At 33.6% G+C, this 21,120-nt stretch overlaps 1 protein-coding gene and 1 pseudogene across 1 annotated transcript in view; one reads left to right on the top strand and one right to left on the bottom strand.

Annotated features, from left to right (window-relative positions):
- Positions 1-21,120, bottom strand: part of SORCS3 (sortilin related VPS10 domain containing receptor 3) — a 687,244-nt gene that overhangs the window by 117,282 nt on the left and 548,842 nt on the right. The window contains exon 9 of the mRNA XM_051981368.1: positions 1,368-1,547. Within this exon, the coding sequence (XP_051837328.1) occupies positions 1,368-1,547 (180 nt within the window). The remainder of the gene's footprint in view (positions 1-1,367; positions 1,548-21,120) is intronic.
- On the top strand, positions 2,478-7,414 carry LOC127552298 (AP-3 complex subunit sigma-1-like; annotated as a pseudogene).

Raw genomic sequence — 21,120 nt, 5'->3', positions numbered from 1 at the left:
TGAACATGGTCAAGTTACTTCCTCTAAGAGTCTCACTTCATTTGTTAAATGGGAGTGAATAGGATCAATCATCCAAGTTTCACAGATCAAATGAGTGTCAAATGAGAATGTTGCCAAAATGCTTTGCTTAAAACTGATATCTAAATATCAGAGTTTATGGATATCATTATTGTTTTGCTCTGTTATACTTAAGGACATTTTTACTTTCATTGCAGTTGCATATCTGATTCTCCTTATTAGGGTAGTGACTTTGCCTTAATTATCTTCAATACTTTTTGCAAAGCATAGCACAGGGTTTCTAAACATAGTAAGAGTTCAGTTTGTTGTTGTATTGGATTCAGTCAAATAAAATCAAATTTCTGGAATTAAAAATCACTTGGGGATATTTTCCACCTTTTTTTTTCTTCTTGAAATTCTAAAGGCAAAATAGTATATAGCAAAGGTAATTTTCTCATTTATGTCCACAGGTTTCAAAAAAGAGATGAGGACAAAATAGGCTCTGGAATCTAAAAATCAATATCATAATAACCCAAAACCAAGCCAGGCCCAATAACTAAGAAACACCACAACTCTGACCTTTTGTGTCTCTTTTTTGGACAACTGAAGAAACTATGAGAGAATGATAGTTAGAACTAGCCTCTGTAAACCCCAACAAACTTCTTTCTGAGCATTATGGCACTACAAAGTAATCATACCATCCCCAAACCTTGGCTTTTCTCAACAATTTCAGTTGCGTGTTACAACATATGCCTGGGGAGGAGAGAAAAGGAAATTGATAAGAAATTGTTTTCCACTCTCCATTTTTCATTTCTCTTTATGAACTACCTCTCTATCCATTCTCATCCATTTTGCCCCAGGACAGGACTACAGCGAATTTAGTCACAATACTGTCTATTTTAGGTATGGAGCAGTCAATGCAGCCCCCATCTCTGCAGCAAGATTACCTCCACGATGTACATGCACAGGACTATTATCTCAGCCTAAGTCCCAAGGAAGATACTTAAAGGGCTTTCATCAGTCATAGTGTATGCATGGGCTAGTGCACTAGATTTATAATCAAGAGATTTTAGTTCAAATCCTAGCTCCAGCATTGACTCTACATGAGACCCTGAGTAAGGCTTTTATACTTCTTTTATCCCCAATTTTCTACTAAACAAAGAAATAACTGGAATGATTTTTATAGATCCTTCTAATTCTGAATCTTATGAGATAATTGGGACCCTCCTGCTTCAGGTAGACATGTACATTGAATGACATTAAAGGATATTTTATGTGTGATAAAGGGCCATTTTATGACTGCAATATTTTTTGTAATGATTTCTCCTGAAGTAGACAGATGATTCCAAAGAATATCCTCGACCACATACCTCATATAGGTCAATGATGATATTGCCCTCTAAGCCCCGACTACTCTTGACGTTCTCCAGGGCCAAGGTAAAGTAGACACCACGTGTGTCAGAGATATAGAGGTTATAAGTATCATTTTGGTTCCATTCTTGAACTGCTGCAAACACTTGGCTCTCATCTGTGCTGATGATATGCATGTCCTGTTGAAAGAAGATGGAAGATCTGTTATCCTGCAGTTCTCCATATCCATTCCTCTGCCCACCAGGACTCCAAGTAATTACCCTGCCTCAAGAAACAGTTCATAAGGAGTATGAGTTATAGATGATGTTAAACAATTTCATGTGAAAGTGAGACTATAAATTATAGATGTCATGATTCCTTTCCCTTTCTTAATGATTATAGGATGGGTGATAGGGGCTTTGGTGGTTCTCATTTAACAGGGTTTTGCAGGATGCATATATTTCTAATGCCTGAATGTTAATGGTACTACTAACACAAAGACAGCCTTGGGAAAGGGAATCACATATAGTGAAGATGGAACTTATTCCTCTGCCCATTCCACCTACACACCTCCAATTATCATCATTAAAACACACACACATAACTCTTTATTAAACTTAGAGATGATGTTCTGTGTTAGGTACAACCTCTTAGAACATTTAATTCAAATCTTTTTTGTATGTCATGGATCCCTCTGGCAGATGGATGAAATCTGTGGACCCCCTTCTCAATAGAAGATTTATAAATGCATGATACAAATACATGAGATTACAAAGAAAACTAGAATTATTGAAATATATTTTTAAAAAAACCATGGATCCTAGATTAAAAAGCTATGTCTTAGATCCTGCTTCAGGGAAGCTTATAATCTCAGTGGGAATGTGGACATGGTCAAGAAGTGTACAAACACATAATAAAAATGAAGCAATTGTAAAATGAATAATAAAGCTACATTTCTTTAAAATATCCTATAATTCAGTGTTTCCAGGCATTGCTTCAAATACATGTCAAAAGCCAAATACATCTTAAGATGAGTTAGGAAAGGTTAAATACAATAATAGCTGACATCTAAATAGGGTTTTATTGCTTCCAAAATACTTTTGCATCCATTATTTTACTCCTTCTTCACAATGCACTACTGTGAGGTAGGTATCAAAATTTTATTTGCCCCATTTTACATAAGAGAATATTAAAACTCAGAAAGTAGCTGACTCCATACCACACAACTAGTTCTCAGAGAACTATGAACCAAGGCCAGATTTTCTGATGTCAAGCTTAATGTCATTTCCCTAACATCATGCTGTTTGAAGTGAATAGTATTGGGGTATTCGAGGGTTGGACAATAGTGGAAACTTTGTGGAATGGTAAAATAAAGCAAAACTCAAAGGGAATAATTAATTCCCAGGGGCCAGTTCTATGAATCAAGAAGATTACAGACTCTGTGACTAATTTAAATCATTATCACCACCTGTGAAAGGGCAGCTACATTTCCGTCACATATAACATATTTATTGGAAGCCCTATTTCCTTGGAGGGTTCATGTACTGCCATCTAAATCAGGCTAAATTTGTCCAATTATTAGTTCTTGCTCCCACCCTAAAATAACTTTGTAATTTTTTAACTTTGGTTTTTGACTTTCAATATGTAGTACTCCTTGTGGCTATTGCCCCCAAATTGCAAACAGATTGGATTCTCTAAATCCAATTCCCTCAATCCAAATACCCTCAATTTAAATTATTTGGCAGAATATCATTTCTAACATTGTAGCTCAGTACAACCCACTAATGTGTTTACATTTAAGTACTTGACCAGACAAGACAATTAATCCAGTGCAAAAGCATTTACTAAAATAGTTAGTGTAGCAAGAAAATTTATATTAGAGTATTTCTCTAAAAACCTAAGATACATATTCCAGTAAACATGCACATCCTTTACAGATAGAGTGAAGAAGTATAAAGACAACACATGAAGGACCAACCTGGGGAATTTTTGTGAAGTAGAGATTTACTGTGACTGGTGCTACAGAGATACTTACATCTTCTCGTGAGATTTTTAACTGTTCCTTATTGGACATAAGATATTTACAAGTAGCATCACTATACTAGGTTACTTGGGCTTGCTCTCTACTGAATTAAATATGTGGTTTTATTTCTCTATTGTAGTCTCTATCACTTCCAACTTCACTCTGTTATTTGGCCAAATAGCCTGATCTTTTCTCATGCCTTCAAGGTTCCAAAGAGAATACTGACCAGGTGAAGGGATACAAGGGCCAAAGGTATGAATGAGTTTACTAGACAAGTAAGGAGGACAGAAAGGGGAAAACATCCTCATTATTTGAAAAAAACTTGGCATGTAGTTATAATATTATCTAGATATAGCCAGTGGAAAAATACTGTTTTAAAATATAATAGATCCATTAATTAAACATTTTTTAATGTTGAGACATAAAATAATGTAGTTCTACTAAGTTAAAAGTTGATAATAATTTCTTCTTATTTGAATTTCAAGGTCTTGCCAGCAAGTAAAGAGACCCTATCTAACATTAGTAGTGGTGATTGTAATTACTGCTGCTGCAGCTGCTGCTGCTACTGTTTTTAAACCAAAGACTGAATAGATATGGGATCCCTTTAAGATATTTTGAATTTCTTGCTTTAAAAATTTATTATTTTATGGTAAACAACATTACTGTAATAGAGGATTTTCATGAACTATTCAAGGATTCTTAATCTTTTGTTTGTTTGTTTGTTTTTTGTTTTTGCTGAGGCAATTGGGGTTAAGTGAGTTGCCCAGGGTCACACAGCTAGGAAGTGGTAAGTATCTGAGGCCAAATTTGAACTCAGGTCCTCCTGACTTCAGGGCTAGTGCTCTATCCACTGCACCACCTAGCTGCCCCACTTAATCTTTTTTTAAGTCATACATTCTTTTGGCAACTTGATGAAGTCTTTGGTCACCTTCTCAGCATCATTTTTTGAATGAATAAAATAAAGTCCATAGTATTGCAAAGGAAATTAGCTTCATTGAATTACAGTTATAAAACTATTTTGTTAAAACAAAAAAAAAATCTTATACAGTTTAAGATTACACTGATTTCATCAATTCACATTACTATGCTTCCTAACCATTCCTAACCTAATAATTTGGATTACAAAATATTCTGTCTTCCATAGCATGCTATACATCAGATAGGAGAATTACAAATTTTACTTTTGGAAAGAATCTCAATAGCCACCTAGTCCCATCTATCCATAAACAAGAACCCTTTTAAATCCCTTTAAAAATTATATATGCGATTTTCCAGAGGTTATCCACTCTTGGCTTGAAGACTTTCAATAAGGTAGAGATAGTTTATTATTCTTTTAGAAAGATCAAATTGTTAGGAAGGTTTTCTTGACATTATACCAAAGTTATGTCCTTGACACATTTGGCACTCAGTTCTGTTTTTCAGGATCAAACAGATGACATTTCTTAAGCTATTTGAAAGACAGCTATCTTGCCTCCTCAAACTCTTCTATTCTATAGGCTGACTACTGCCAAGTCCTCTAACCCATTCATATATGTTCATATTAATTAACATTATTAGTATACCAATAACTAGCATTTATGTAGTGCTTTCTGGTTTAGAAAGCACTTTACATGCATTATTTTCTTTGAATTTTATAACTCCATAAGATAAGTATTGTTACTATTTCCTACTTTATAATGATTCAGGCTGAGAAGAATAAGTGACTTATCCATAGTCACACAACTAATAAGTATCTGAGACAGAATTCCCAGTTCTCTTCCTGATTCCTATTATAGTACTTTATCACTCTGCCACATAGATGCCTATTTGCTCTTTCCTAAAATACCATCAGCTTATCGACATCTTGCTTAAACTGTGGTACCCAGAATTGAATATATAACACTGAATATGGTTTCCTGGTGTGATCTGTTAAGAGCAGAGGAAAGTGGACTTTATTCCTGGAAGCATTCCTTTTGTTAATGCTGCCTAAAATCATAAAAGCAATTTTGACTTCAACATTATACTCCTGGTTTATGTTGATCTTGAAATCCACTAAGACCCAATTATAAACATCTTCCCATCTTACATTTGTGAAATCAAAATTTTGAAATCAAGCATAAAACTTTGCATTTATCCTTCTTAACCAGGATTTAGTCCAATGTTTTCTCATTGGTTTTCTATTGAAAGGGATAGGTGATCAACTGATCAGAGAGAGATCACATTCTACCTTCACTCTCTTATCCAGTTCTGGCTATCTCTAGTCTACCTGTATCATTTCCTCTAATTTGCCCTTGGTTTTCAGGGGCTATCCTTCTCAAGCCAGTTACAACCTAACCTGACTCAGACATCCACAGAAGATAGGCAGGTAAATTTCTTCTATCTCTTTCTCCATAATATCTTAACTCCGGATCACCCTCACTGTTGCAGCACAATCTGTATTTCAAGACAATCATCAGTGGGTAAGGTCCATTCCTTAAACATTTTTCATTTTAAGTGAGAAAGACTAAGAAGCAAAGTATGAGTAACCATAGATAGGTTATGATTACATATCTTTTCACCAAAACTCTACCTTTTTCTCCTCTTCTAAGCTTCCCTATTTCTATAAATAGCAACATCCAATCTTCAGGTTTACTTATCTTTTATCTATTTATGTAAGAAAAATGATACATGGGTGACGTACATAGATAAAATTATATTGATATGTTTTTTTTTATTTTACTATTTTCAATGAAAAAGAATTTTCTCTCATTTTTCCTTAAAAAGAAAGCAAGAAGGAAAAGAAAGTAATCTGTAACAAATATCTATAATCAGGCAAAACAAATTCTTACATTGGCCAAATTAAAAAAAAATCATTCTATATCTTCAATTCTGTCCTGGATATGTCAAATGTCTACAAAATATGTAGTGTGAGATATTTAATGGGACTTGGATGATACATGACTAGCTCAGGAGACAAATTAACTTTGAAATAAAGATATTTCTTTAAAAAAAAACCCTCAATATCCTGGCTCCTTGCTTGTTTAAAAAGAAAAATACTAATAATAAACTAGATTTCTATTCTTTCCTGATATAATTTAAAAACTCCCAGAGGATCTTCCCTCCTTCTATTGTAGCCCACCCTATCAGAAAAGGAGGGCTGAGCAGACTCCAGAGCTAGCCTCCAGGGAAACACCACCAATCTGGCCATACCCTTTCTTCTCCTAAGTCTTCCCCCTGCTGGGAGCTCCACCTCAAGGCAATAATCTTCATCTTCAACAATCAAGGGAAACTTCAGTTCTCCCACTTTTACCAACCTTATAGAGAAAATTTTGTTCAGTCGTTTACAATCATGTTTGACTCTTCATGATCCTATTTGGGATTTTCTTGACAAAGAAATGATTTGCCATTTTCTTCTCTGGATCATTTATCCAAATGAGGAAACTGAGGCAAATAGGTTGAAATGGCTTACTCTGGTTCACACAACTAGTAAGTGTTTATGAGATTGGCTTTGAATTCAGGAAGAAGAGTTTTCCTGATTCCAGATCCAGTAGTCTATACACTGTGCCATGTAGCACAGTGAAGATACATAGCAACAAATCATCAGGGAAATTTTCCATTTGGTGTCTAAATAAGACAAAAATATGTGTAATTTCCTAGAAGGAGGCTTCCTAATGGGTAGCTCTGACAACAAACTGATTTAAAGACATTATGCCACATTCTATTTTGTCTTCTTTGAGGATTTTTCAGAAAGTGAACATGGCATTTTAGATCTAATACAAGTATTCATGGAGACTCTAAATAAGTGCTTTGAAAATGTCTGTGAACTGGATTTCATTTTCCATGTTGACAAAGTGCATGATATTCTGGCAGAAATGTTGGTGGAGGTAATGGTTTTGGAGACCAACATGAATATAATTGTTACTCAAATTGATGTGCAAAATAAATTAGAGAAATCTGACACTGGCTTAACAGGACCTTCAGCCCAGGCAGTATCCATTCTAAGGAATATGAATCTTCTTGAGAGCTCAAGAAATAATAAATTGGTGACATTAGCATGAAATGCCACATATGCCTTCTTTTAAATAAAAGGCTTACAACAATGATAAGATATACTTAGAGAATCACCCAAAAACTTACTTGAAATAATTAACAGCTTTAGCAAAGTTGCAGGATCTAAAATAAATCCACTTAAATCATCAGTATTTCTACATATTACTGACAAAGTCCAGCAACAAGAGATGGAAAGAGAAATTCAATTTAAAATAACTGTAGACAAAATAAAATATTTGGGTATCTACCTGCCAGGACAAACCTGGGAACTATATGAACACAATTACAAAATACCTCATACAAAATCTGATCTAAATAATTGAAAATTATCACTTGCTCATGGGTATTGAGCTAATATAAAAAATGACAATTCCATATAATTGATCTACTTGTTTAGTACCATACTAATCAAACTGCCAAAAGAAAATAATAACAGAATTCATCTGGCAGAACAAAAATGCAAGAATATCTAAAGAATTAATGAAAAAAATACAAACGAGAGTGGCCTAGCAGTACCAGACCTAAAACTATATTATGAAGCAATAATTATCAAAATATTTGGTAACTGGCTAAGAAATAGAGTGGTGGATCAGTGGAATAAGTTAGCTACATATGATGAAATAATCATTGACTATAGCAATCTAGTATTTGACAACCCCAAAACTCCAGCTTCTGAGGTAAGAACTCACTATCTGACAAAAATTGCTGGGAAAACTGGAAAATAATATGTCAAAATTGACATAGACCTACATTTCACACCTTATACTAAAATAAGCTCAAATTTTTGGGTAGCTTTGATTACATTAAATTAAAAAGGTTTTGCACAAACAAAACCAATACAAACAAGATTAAAAGTCAGGTACAAAGCTGAAAAAAATTTCCACAGTCAGTGTTTCTGATAAAAGCTCCATTTCTAAAATATATAATAACTGTATCAAATTTATAAGGATACAAGTCAGTCCTCAACTGATAAATGATCAAAGGATATAAACAATTTTCAGATGACATTATTAAAGCCATCTAAAGTTATATGAAAAAATGCTCTCAATCACTATTGATTAGAGAAATGCAAATTAAAACAACTCTGAGTTACCACTTCACACTTCTCAGATTGACTAAGATGACAGGAAAAGATAATGATAAATGTTGGAGGGATGTGGGAAAACTAGGACACTAATGCATTGTGGGTGGAGTTGTAAAATGAACAACCATTCTCGAGAATAATTTGGAACTATGCACACAGGACTATAAAGTGTGCATACCCTTTGATCCAGTGGTGCTACTACTGGGTCTGTATCCCAAAGAAATCATAAAGGAAGAAAAAAGAACCACATGTGCAAAAAATGTTTGTAGCATCTCTTTTTGTGGTGGCAATAAATTGGAAAATGAGTGGGTTCCCAACAATTAGGCAATGGCTGAATAAGTTATAGTATACGAAGTTAATGGGATATTATTGTTCTATAAAAATGAACAACAAGCTGATTTTAAAAAGACCTGGAAAGATTTACATGAACTGATGCTGGGAGAAACAAGTAGAACCAGGAATACATTGTACTCAGTGACAGTAAGATTGTGACAATGATCAATTATGAAAGAATTTGTTCTTCTTAGGAGTTCAATGATCCAACAAATTTTGGATAGAAGATACCATTTGCATTCAGAAAGAGAACTTTGGAGACTTAATATAAAGCAACAAATGCTAAATTCACTTTTTTCCTCTTTTATGTTTTTTTTTTCCTTTTATTCAGATTTTTCTCTCCCAATATGATTCATAAAGAAAAAATAAATAAATAAAAGGCTTACATCCAGGTAAAATCCAGAAGGGGGAAAGTTTTCTAAGTTTACAATAAAATTGTTTATGGAAAAAGAAGAAGTCTTAATTTTTACTGTTGGGTTGATTTAAAAAAAGATATTCTAGACATATAGAGGGGCGGAGCCAAGTTGGCAAAGAGCAAACACAATTCTCTGTAACCTCCTCTAACCTTCTCTCAAACCAACAGGAGATTAAGCCTCTAAACTGGTCTTGGAGTCAAAGAACCCACAAATATTTGGAGTGCAACACATCTGTAGAAGAGGATATCTTAGAAGAACTTCAGAATAGGTCTCTTTTAATCAGGCAGGGGGACAGTCTGTCAAGCCCAGACCCCAGCACAGGGAGACAGGACAAGGAGCTGGGGAAGAGAGTCAGCATTGTAGTTTCCACACACATGAGAATCTTCTGTAGGCCTCTTAAAGCCACTCTGTCCTGCTTGCAAGCAGGTAGTTTAGCAGATTTACTACTCAAAGCAAATTGTAAGCCAGCCTCCGGCGAATGTCAGACCTAGCAGCCATTACCCAGCACTGGAAATCAATCAGCAGCACTGCCTCAGGGCAAATTAAAGCAGCTGTGTTCCTTTGCATTGGACAGACCTCAAGCCTTAAAAAAAAACGAATTTGAAAAAAATAAACAATTTTTATGGAGAGAGAGAACAACAGACCTCAAATCTTGAGGTTCCTAAAGGCAAAGCAACTCTAGAAGAAGCCCCAAAGAGAGACATGAGCTGGTCCACATTTCACAAGGCTTTCTTCAAAGAGTGCATAAAGGATCTTAAAAGAGAGAAGAAAAATGGGGAAATGAAATGGGATCATTTCAACAGAATGGAAAAAATGGGAAAAGAATGCAATGGACAGAAAATTTTAATTGGCCAATTGCAAAAGGAGCTAAAAAAGGTAATGAAAGAAAATAATTTACTAAAAATTAGAATTGAACAAATGGAAATTAATGACTCATTAAAACTTCAAGAATCCATCAAACAAAAACAAATAAATGAATTAATAGAAGAAAATGTGAAATATCTCCTAAGAAAAAAACTGACCTGGAAAATAGATCTAGGAGAGACCATCTAAGGATTATTGGGCTTCCTGAAAGCCGTGATGAAAAAAAGAACATAGATATTATCTTACAAGAAATGATAAAAGAAAACTTCCCTGATATTTTAGAATCAAAAGATAATATCCACCCATTTCCTCCTGACAGAGACCCCAAAATTAAATCCACACAGAATATCATGGCTAAATTTGGGAACTATGATACCAAGAAAAAGATTTGCAAGGAGCCAGAAAGAAAGAATTTAAATACTGAGGAGCCACAATAAGAATTATCCAGGACCTAGCAGCTTCCACCTTAAAGGATCGAAGGGCCTGGAATCTAATATTCTGAAAAACAAAGGAACTGGAATTACAGCCAGGAATAAACTATCTAAATAAGATGAGCATTATCTTTTAGGGAAAAAGATGGACATTAAATTATATAGGTGAATTTCACCTATTTCTAATGAAAAGACCAGAACTAAACAAAAAAATTGATCTCTAAACACAGAAGCATAAAAGAAGTAAAAAGGAAAGAACTCTTGAAAATTATATTTCTGTTATGGGAACACTTAGAGAATGTAGGTATAATTTGATTTTATTATGATAATATGACAAAGAAACTAGAGGTGGAAAGGGGATCATACTGGAAGAAGAGGGAAAAGGAGATAAAATAAGAGATCTTATATCACTTATATCACTAAGAGATAAAGAAAACCTATTAGAATTGAGGGAAAGAACAGAAAAGGGTGAGCATTGTGTGAATCTTACTCTTATCAAATTTGGCTCAGAGAGAATAGCAGACATATGGTATCATAAAGAAACTTGTCTCATCTTATAGGGAAGTAGGAGGGAAAGAGGGAAAAGAAAGGGAGAAACTAATAGAAGGGAAAAGAGAAGAATTAGGAGAAAGGTGTAAAAAAGGGGGAGAGGCTCTAAAGGGGGAGGACTATATGAGGGAGGTGGTCATCAAAAACAAAATACTATAGGAAAGAGAAAAACATAACCTAGGGTAAATAAGATGGCAGGAAATGCAGAATTAGTTATTTTAACTGTGAATGTGAATGGGATGAACTCCCCCCAAAAAGGGAAGCAGATAGCCGACAGAATTAAAAGCCAGAAACTTACAATATGCTCTATACATGAAACACATTTAAAGCATAGTGATACATCAGAGTGAAGGTAAAGTGCTGGAGCAGAATATATTATGCTTCAGGTGAGGAAAAAAAAAAGCAGGGATAGCAATCCTGATCTCAGATCAAGTAAAGGCAAAGCTAGATCTAATTAAAAGTGATAAGGTAGGAAACTATATTTTACCAAAAGGCACCATAAATAGTGAAGCAATATCAACACTAAATATATATGCATCAAGTGGTATAGCATGGAAATCCCTAGAGGAGAAGTTAAGAGAGATGCAAGAAGAAATAGACAGCAAAACTATACTAGTGGGGATCTCAACCTTGCTCTCTCAGAACTAGGTAAAATAAATAAGTTAAGGAATAAGCTAACAAAATCTTAGAAAAATTAGGTATGATAGCTCTTTGGAGAAAATTAAATGGAGACAGAAATAAGTTTACTTTTTTCTCAGCGGTTCATGGAATTTATACAAAAATTGACCATGTATTACAGCTTTAAAAACCTCAAAATCAAATCCAGAGAGGCAGAAATAGTAAATGTATTTTTTTCAGATCATGATGCAATAAAAATCACATGCAATATAAGGTCAGAAGAAAATAGACCAAAAAGTAATTGGAAACTAAATAATCTCATCCTAAAGAATGAATAGGTGAAATAGCAAATCATAGTTACAATTAATATTTAAATCCAAGAGAATGACAATAATGAGACAACATACCAAAATTTGTGGGATGCATTCAAAGAGGTAATAAGGGGAAATTTTATATCTCTAGATGCTTATTTGCATAAAATAGAAAAAGAGAAAATCAATGAATTGGATTTGCAACTAAAAAAAGCTAGGAAAAAAACAAATTAAAAACCCCCAAACAAATACCAAACTTGAAATTCTAAAAATAAAAGGAGAGATTACTAAAATTGAAAGTAAAAAAAAAAACTATTGAATAAATAAAACTAAAAGTTGGTTTTATGAAAAAAACAACAAAATAGATAAACCTTTAGTTAATATGATTAGAAAAAGGAAAGAGAAAAATCAGATTGTTATTCTCCAAAATGAAAAGGGAGAACTTTCCACCAATGGAGAGGAAATTAGAGCAAAAATTAGGAGTTATTTTGCCCAATTTTATGCAAATAAATTTGATAACCCAAGTGATATGGAGGAATACCTACAAAAATATAGATTGCCCAGATTATCAGAAGAGGAAATAAATTACTTAAATAGTCCCATTTTAGAAAAAGAAATAGAACAAACTATTAATCAACTCCCTCAGAAAAAATTCCCAGGACTAGATGGATTTATATATGAATTCTACCAAAAAGCAATTTAAAGAACAATTAACTCCAATACTATATAAACTATTTTTAAAAATAGAGAATGAAGGACTCCTACCAATTTTTTTTTTAATGACACAGACATGATATTGATATTTAAACCAGGTAAGTTGAAAACAGAGAAAGAAAATTATACACTAATCTCCCTAATGGATATTGATGCAAAAATCTTAAATAAAATATTAGCAAAGAGATTATAGAAAATCATCCCCAAGATAATTCACTATGACTAAGTAGGACTTATACCAGGAATGAAGGGCTAGTTCAATATGAGGGAAACTATTAGCATAATTAACTATATCAATAACCAAATTAACAAAAAACATATGATTATCTCAGTAGATGCTGAAAAAACATTTGATAAAATCCAACATCCATTCCTATTAAAAACACTAGAGAATATAGGAATAAATGGATTTTTCCTTAAAATAGTCAGCAGCATTTATTTAAAACCATCAGCAAGCATCATATATAATGGTGATAAAATGGAACCATTCCCAATAAGATCAGGGGTAAAACAATGTTGCCCATTATCACCATTACTATTGAATATTGTATTAGAAATGCTAGCTTTCGCAAGAAGAGAAGAAAAAGAGATTAAAGGAATTAGAGTAACCAGTGAGGAAACCAAATAATCACTCTTTTCAGATATGATGATATATTTAGAGAATCTAGAGAATCAACTAAAAAACTACTAGAAATAATCCACAACTTTATCAAAGTTTCAGGATACAAAATCTATATAAATCATAAGCATTTTTGTACATCATTAACAAAAACCAACAGCAATAGATACAAAGAGAAATTCCATTCAAAATTACTTTTGAATTCCCAAATATTTTATATTTGGGAATCTATCTCACAAGGAAAAGTCAGGAACTATATAAGCAAAACTACAAAAGACTTTCCACACAAAGTCAAATCTAAACAACTAGAAAAATATCAAGTGCTCTTGGATAGGTCGAGTGAATATAATAAAGATGACAATGCTACCTAAACTAATCTATTTATTTAGTGCTATACCAATCAAACTCCTAAGAAACTATTTTACTGACTTAGAAAAAATAACAACAAAATTCATTTGGAAGAACAAAAAGTCAAGGATTTCAAGGAAATTAATGGGAAAAAAAAGCAAATAAATGTAGCCTAGCTGTACCAAATCTAAAACTATATTTTAAAGCAGTAATCATCAAAACCATTTGGTACTGGCTAAGAAACAAGAGTAGGTTGATCAGTGGAATAAGTTAATAGTGGAACAGGATAAGTCAATGACTATAGTAATCTAGTATTTCAAAAACCAAAGACCTCAGCTTTTGGGATAAGAACTCACTATTTGACAAAAATTGCTGGGAAAATTGGAAACTAGTATGGCACAAAGTAGGCATTGACTTACAACTAACAAGATAAGATGGAAATGGGTTTATGATTTAGATATAAAGAATGATATTATAAACAAATTGGAAGAACATAGGATAGTTTACTTCTTGTATCTGTGGAAGGAATTTGTGGGAGAATTAGAGATCATTATCAATCACAAAATAGATAATTTTGATTGTACAAAAACTTTTAAACTTAATATTAACAAAACTAATGCAGACAAGATTAGAAGGGAAGCAATAAACTAGGAAAACATTTTACATTCAAAGGTTTTGATAAAGGCCTCATTTCTAAAATATATAGAGAAGTAACTTAAATTTATAAGAATTCAAGCCATTCAGCCCTCTTTGTAGTGGCCAGAAACTGGAAACTGAGTGGATGCCCATCTCAATTGGAGAATGGCTGAATAAATTGTGGTATATGAATATTATGAAATATTGTTCTGTAAGAAATGACCAACAGGATGATTTCAGAAAGGCCTGTAGAGACTTACATAAACTGATGCTGAGTAAAATGAGCAGGACCAGAAGATCATTATTTACTTCAACAACAATACTATATCAATATCAATTCTGATGGACGTGGCCCACTTTAACAATGACATGAACCAAATCAGTTCGAACAGAGCAGTAATAACTGAACTAGCTACACCCAGGGAAAGAACTCTGGGAGATGACTATGAACCACTACATAGAATTCCCAATCCCTCTATTTTTTTCTGCCTGCATTTTTGATTTCCTTCACAGGATAATTGTACACTATTTCAAAATCTGACTCTTTTTATACAGCAAAATTACTGTTTGGACATGTATACATATATTGTATTTAACTTATATTTTAACATATTTAACATATCAACCTACTATCTGGGGCAAGGGGTGAGGGGAAGGAGGGGAAAAGTTGGAACAAAAGTATTTGCAACTTTCAATGCTAAAAAATTACCTATTCATATATTTGTAAATAAAAAGCTATAAAAATATATAAATAAAAAATATTTAAAAAGAAAAAAAAAAAGGAATTCAAGCCATTCTCCAATTGATAAATGGTCAAAGAATATGAAGAGGCAATTTTCAGATGAAGAAATTGAAAGCATTTATAGTCATATGAAAAGATGAAAAATCATTACTGATCAGAGAAATGCAAAGTAAGACAACCACTGAGATATCACTGCACACCTAATTGACTAAGATGACAGAAAAAGATAATAATGAATGTTGGAGGGGATGCGGGAAAACTGGGACACTGATACATTGTTGGTGGAATTGTCAACGGATCCAGCCATTCTAGAGAGAAATTTGGAATTATGCTCAAAAAGTTATCAAACTGTGCATACCCTTTGATCCAGCAGTATTACTACTGGCTTATATCCCAAAGAGATCTTAAAGGAGGGAAAGGGACCTGTTTGTGCAAGAATGTTTGTGCCAGCCCTCTTTGTAGTGGCAAGTAACTGAAAATTGAGTGGATGCCCATCAATTGGAGAATGGCTGAATAAATTATGGGATATGAATGTTATGGAATATTTTTGTTCAATAAGAAACAACCAGCAAGATGATTTCTGGGAGGACTGAAGAGACTTACGTGAACTTTTGCTAAGTGAAATGAGCAGAATCAGGAGATACACGGCAACAACAAAACTATATGATGCTCAATTCTGATGGACGTGGCTCTCTTCAAAAATAATTTGATTCAAATCAGTTTCACTTGTTCAGTGATGAAGAGAGCCATTTACGCCCAGATAGAGGACCTTGGGAAGTGAGTGTGGACCGCAACATACCATTTTCATGCTTTCTGTTGATGTTTGCTTGAATTTTATTTTCCATCTCAGGTTTTTTTTTTTTTTTCCTTTCTAAATCTGATTTTTCTTGTACAGCTAAATAACTGTATAAATATGTATACATAAATTGGATTTAATATATATTAACATATTTAACATATATTAGACATGCTATTTAGGGGAAGGAGGGGAAAGGGGGGAAATTTGGAACAGAAAGTTTTGCAAGGCTCAGTGTTTTTTTTTTTTGTTTGTTTGTTTTTTGTTTTATTTAATAATAACTTTATATTGACAGAATCCATGCCAGGGTAATTTTTTTTTTTACAACATTATCCCTCGCACTCGCTTCTGTTCCGATTTTTCCCCTCCCTCCCTCCACCCCCTCCCCTAGATGGCAAGCAGTCCTACATATGTTAGATATGTTGCAGTACATCCTAGATACAATATATGTTTGCAGAACCGAACAGTTCTCTTGTTGCACAGGGAGAATTGGATTCAGAAGTTAAAAATAACCTGGGAAGAAAAACAAAAATGCAAATAGTTCACATTCATTTCCCAGTGTTCTTTCTTTGGGTGTAGCTGCTTCTGTCCATCATTTATCAAATGAAATTCAGTTAGGTCTCTTTGTCAAAGAAATCTACTTCCATCAGAATACATCCTAATACAATATCGTTGTCTAAGTGTATAATGATCTCCTTGTTCTGCTCATTTCACTTAACATCAGTTCATGTAAGTCTCTCCAAGCCTCTCTGTATTCATCCTGCTGGTCATTTCTTACAGAACAATAATATTCCATAACATTCATATACCACAATTTACCCAGCCATTCTCCAATTGATGGGCATCCATTCAATTTCCAGTTTCTAGCCACTACAAACAGGGCTGCCACAAACATTTTTGCACATACAGGTCCCTTTCCCTTCTTTAGTATCTCTTTGGGGTATAAGCCCAGTAGAAACACTGCTGGATCAAAGGGTTGCACAGTTTGATAACTTTTGGGGCATAATTCCAGATTGCTCTCCAGAATGGTTGGATTCGTTCACAATTCCACCAACAATGCATCAGTGTCCCAGTTTTCCCGCATCCCCTCCAACATTCATCATTATTTTTTCCTGTCATCTTAGCCAATCTGACAGGTATGTAGTGGTATCTCAGAGTTGTCTTAATTTGCATTTCTCTGATCAATAGTGATTTGGAACACTCTTTCATATGAGTGGTAATAGTTTCAATTTCATCATCTGAAAATTGTCTGTTCATATCCTTTGACCATTTATCAATTGGAGAATGGCTTGATTTCTTATAAATTTGAGTCAGTTCTCTATATATTTTGGAAATGAGGCCTTTATCAGAACCTTTAACTGTAAAGATGTTTTCCTAGTTTGGTGCTTCCCTTCTAATCTTGTTTGCATTAGTTTTGTTTGTACAAAGGCTTTTTAATTTGATATAATCAAAATTTTCTATTTTGTAATCAGTAATGGTCTCTAGTTCATCTTTGGTCACAAATTTCTTTCTCCTCCACAAGTCTGAGAGATAAACTATCCTATGTTCCTCTCATTTATTTATAATCTATTCTTTATGCCTAGGTCATGGACCCATTTTGATCTTATCTTGGCATATGGTGTTAAGTGTGGGTCCATGCCTAATTTCTGCCATACTAATTTCCAGTCATCCCAGCAGTTTTTATCAAATAATGAATTCTTATCCCAAAAGTTAGGATCTTTGGGTTTGTCAAACACTAGATTGCTATAGTTAACTATTCTGTCTTGTAAACCTAACCTTTTCCACTGATCAACTAATCTATTTCTTAGCCAATACCAAATGGTTTTGGCAACTGCTGCTTTATAATATAATTTTAGATCAGGTACAGCTAGGCCAACTTCATTTGATTTTTTTTTCATTAATTCCCTTGAGATTCTTGACTTTTTATTGTTCCATATGAATTTTGTTGTTATTTTTTCTAGATCATTAAAATATTTTCTTGGAAGTCTGATTGGTATAGCACTAAATAAATACATTAGTTTAGGGAGTATTGTCATCTTTATTATATTCGCTCAGCCTATCCAAGAGCACTTAATATTTTTCCAATTATTTAAGTCTGACTTTATTTGTGTGGAAACTTTTTTGTAATTTTGCTCATATAATTCCTGACTTTCCTTTGGTAGATAGATTCCCAAATATTTTATGCTATCAACAGTTATTTTGAATGGAATTTCCCTTTGTATCTCTTGCTGTTGGATTTTGTTGGTGATATATAAAAATGCTGAGGATTTATGGGGATTTATTTTGTATCCTGCTACTTTGCTAAAATTATGAATTGTTTCTAATAGCTTTTTAGTAGAATCTCTGGGGTTCTCTATGTATACCATCATATCATCTGCAAAGAGTGATAGTTTGGTTTCCTCATTGCCTACTCTAATTCCTTTAATTTCTTTCTCGACTCTTATTGCAGAGTTATTATTGTATTAGTGTTTCTAATACAATATTGAATAATAATGGTGATAGTGGGCAACCTTGCTTCACTCCAGATCTTACTGGGAAAGGTTCCAATTTTTCCCCATTGCATATGATGCTTACTGAAGGTTTTAAATATATGCTCCTGAGTATTTTAAGGAAAAGGCTCAGTGTTGGAAAATTACTCATGCATATGTTTTGTAAATAAAAAGCTTTAATAAGGGGCAGCTAGGTGGTACAGTGGATAGAGTACTAGTCTGGAAGTCAGGAGTACCTGAGTTCAAATCTGGCCTAGGACACTTAATACTTCTTAGCTATGTGGCCCTAGGCAAGTCACTTAACCCCAATTGCCTCAAAAAAAAAAAAAAAAAAAGCTTTCATTAAAAAAAAAAGATATTCTATAGAATTGTATTCTGAGTGACATAATTATTTCTCTCTTGTATTAATCATCAATTATGAAATAGGATCAAGGCTTTCACCCTTTTCTCCTTATACATCCAGAAATTAGCCAGATTGGGAAATCTTTAGTAAACATGTATTCAACCAAAATGGCTGAGATCTAAGACATTAGATAATAAAAAAAAATCTAAATTTAAGCTAATTGTTGCATTCTTGATCATTCTGTTTGCTCAGATAGGTCTGAGAAAATGTGTATCTTCCTTTTGTCAGACAGATGATATGAAATTGATAATATTTGAGTGATCCAAATCACTCAAGAGTCTCATTAGAATTTACCTCAACTTCTCATTGTGATATTCATTTTTTCATTAATTTTTGTCCTATCAGAGTTCTTTGCCAGGAACTCCTACTCTTCAAGACCACATAAACTGTAAGCCTACCACTATGAAGAATCTGGCATTCAAAAGGGCTACTGACCTTTTATTAATAAACCTTCTGGCATTATTAATTAAATTATTAAATCATCAGAAACTATATCTCTCAAACTTTTTGAACACCACAGCATAAAATCATTTTAAGATGAATATTACTTTTCTCTTGTTCAGTGATTTTTAAGGAAACAGGCACTTTCTTTGTGATTTTTTTTCTAAATTACATTCCTATGACATCAAAATGAATGTCATATGGATCACAACAGTATTTTGGAAATATATTTAAAGTATTTTTCTATTATTTACAACCCCAAGTATTAGGATATGTGGCACATTTCAGGGAATTCTATGAATACAGCTTTTTCTAACTCTTCCTATAATTTATCATGATTATTTAAAAACTTACATATATGTTACAAAAGAAGTATTCTGTACTGTTTTAGTTTAAAAAACTATAAATTAACTGAAAAAAATTAAAACTCCCAGGAAAGATTTTATTTTCCACTTTTTATTCAAAAAACCACTTGCCTTGATGACACAGGAGGATACTGGAAAGTCTGATCAAGTCCTCAGGTCATGATGAGACTTAGGCCATGCTCAAAGCCAAACTGAGATATGAGCTTTATTTGAACTACTTGAAAGAAAGATGATGTATTGATTCAAGTTATTGTTGTTGCTTTTGTGGGTATGATATTTCCTTGGATGGGTTTATTCTTTCCCAAAGCATATGGTTTATTTGGCCATTGGAGGGGTAGAATGAGCAAATGGTGCCTTGGGCTGATGTCTGTCTGTGTTCTGCATTGAGTTCAGGCAATTATTAGAATTTCCCTCCAGGGTATCAGTAGCTTTTAGTGTTGTGATATTCATTTCAAGTCAGCACAAAGACACCCCAAAGCTCAAGCTCTACCCCCCCACCCCCAGAAGGCAGATTCAGTTGAGATCACAGAATCATGGAATCAAAGCAAGTTAAAGCTATAAGGCACTTTAGGCATCAACTGATTGATTGCTCTCAATTCATCCAGAAGGAAAATCCTTCTGGCATATGAGGTGACTAGCACAAAATCATCTGAATTTATAGTAGAGCCAAGTGCAGTAGTCAGGTCCCTACACCCCTGGCCCACTGTCTTTTCTCTGTTCCAATAGTTAAATTTACCCTGCTTTACACATATGGAAAATGATTGTAAGTGTAGTCAGAGTGATGCTTTTATGTTATATTGTCTTTCTATTGGTCCCTACAATAACAACTTGATGCTAAACCATATCCCTTTCTAAGCAATAGAAAGAGCCATCCAGATAGTTCCTTCTCCAGATCTAATAAAGGGGATCAATAAGCAGACAGTGATTTTCCCAGCAGCCATCATGTTAATGAGAGACAGCTTTTGATGTAGCTCTGAAAAGGAGCCTGGCAGACAGTGCTGCTTAACGATAAATAAGAATAAAGAATAAATCCACAGGTTTGCTGGTTCTTAATGGACTGCCTCAATGTTATGATCAATTCTAGATCTCATCTCACCTCAAACTAGAGCTATAGTCCACATAAAGAATTCATTTGTTCTCCACTAACAGTAAACAAATAAGATTAAAATCAAATTTAAAATCCCCTTCTAATAGATACCATATTAACACAATGTTTTAGTTTAGAGAAACATAGTTGGCCCATTTCCCTCAGAAAAACATACAGAAATCCTCATGTTCTGTTGAACAGCTTCTCTTTTTTTCTTCTGATTTCTCCTATAATGGATATTTTTGACTCTTGTAACAACATACTAGATAATATACTAGATTTGGAATCAGAAAGATCCTGATTTGGAATCAGGATTTTTCAAATCCTGGCCCAGATGCTTACTAGCTATATAATTGTGGACAGGTCACAATATCTGTGTCCCAGCTTCTTCATTTTTAGAATAAAGGGGTTAGACTCAATAGCCCATAAGATTCTTTTCAACCATAAATCTACTGAATTTTTTCTTCCTTAGTTAATAAAATAGTAAAAATTACAA

The sequence above is a fragment of the Antechinus flavipes genome, chromosome 2 (genome assembly GCF_016432865.1).
Source record: "Antechinus flavipes isolate AdamAnt ecotype Samford, QLD, Australia chromosome 2, AdamAnt_v2, whole genome shotgun sequence".
In the NCBI taxonomy this organism is placed as follows: Eukaryota; Metazoa; Chordata; class Mammalia; order Dasyuromorphia; family Dasyuridae; genus Antechinus; species Antechinus flavipes.
Note: the sequence above shows the minus strand (reverse complement) of the source record. Positions and strands in the feature narration are given on the sequence as shown.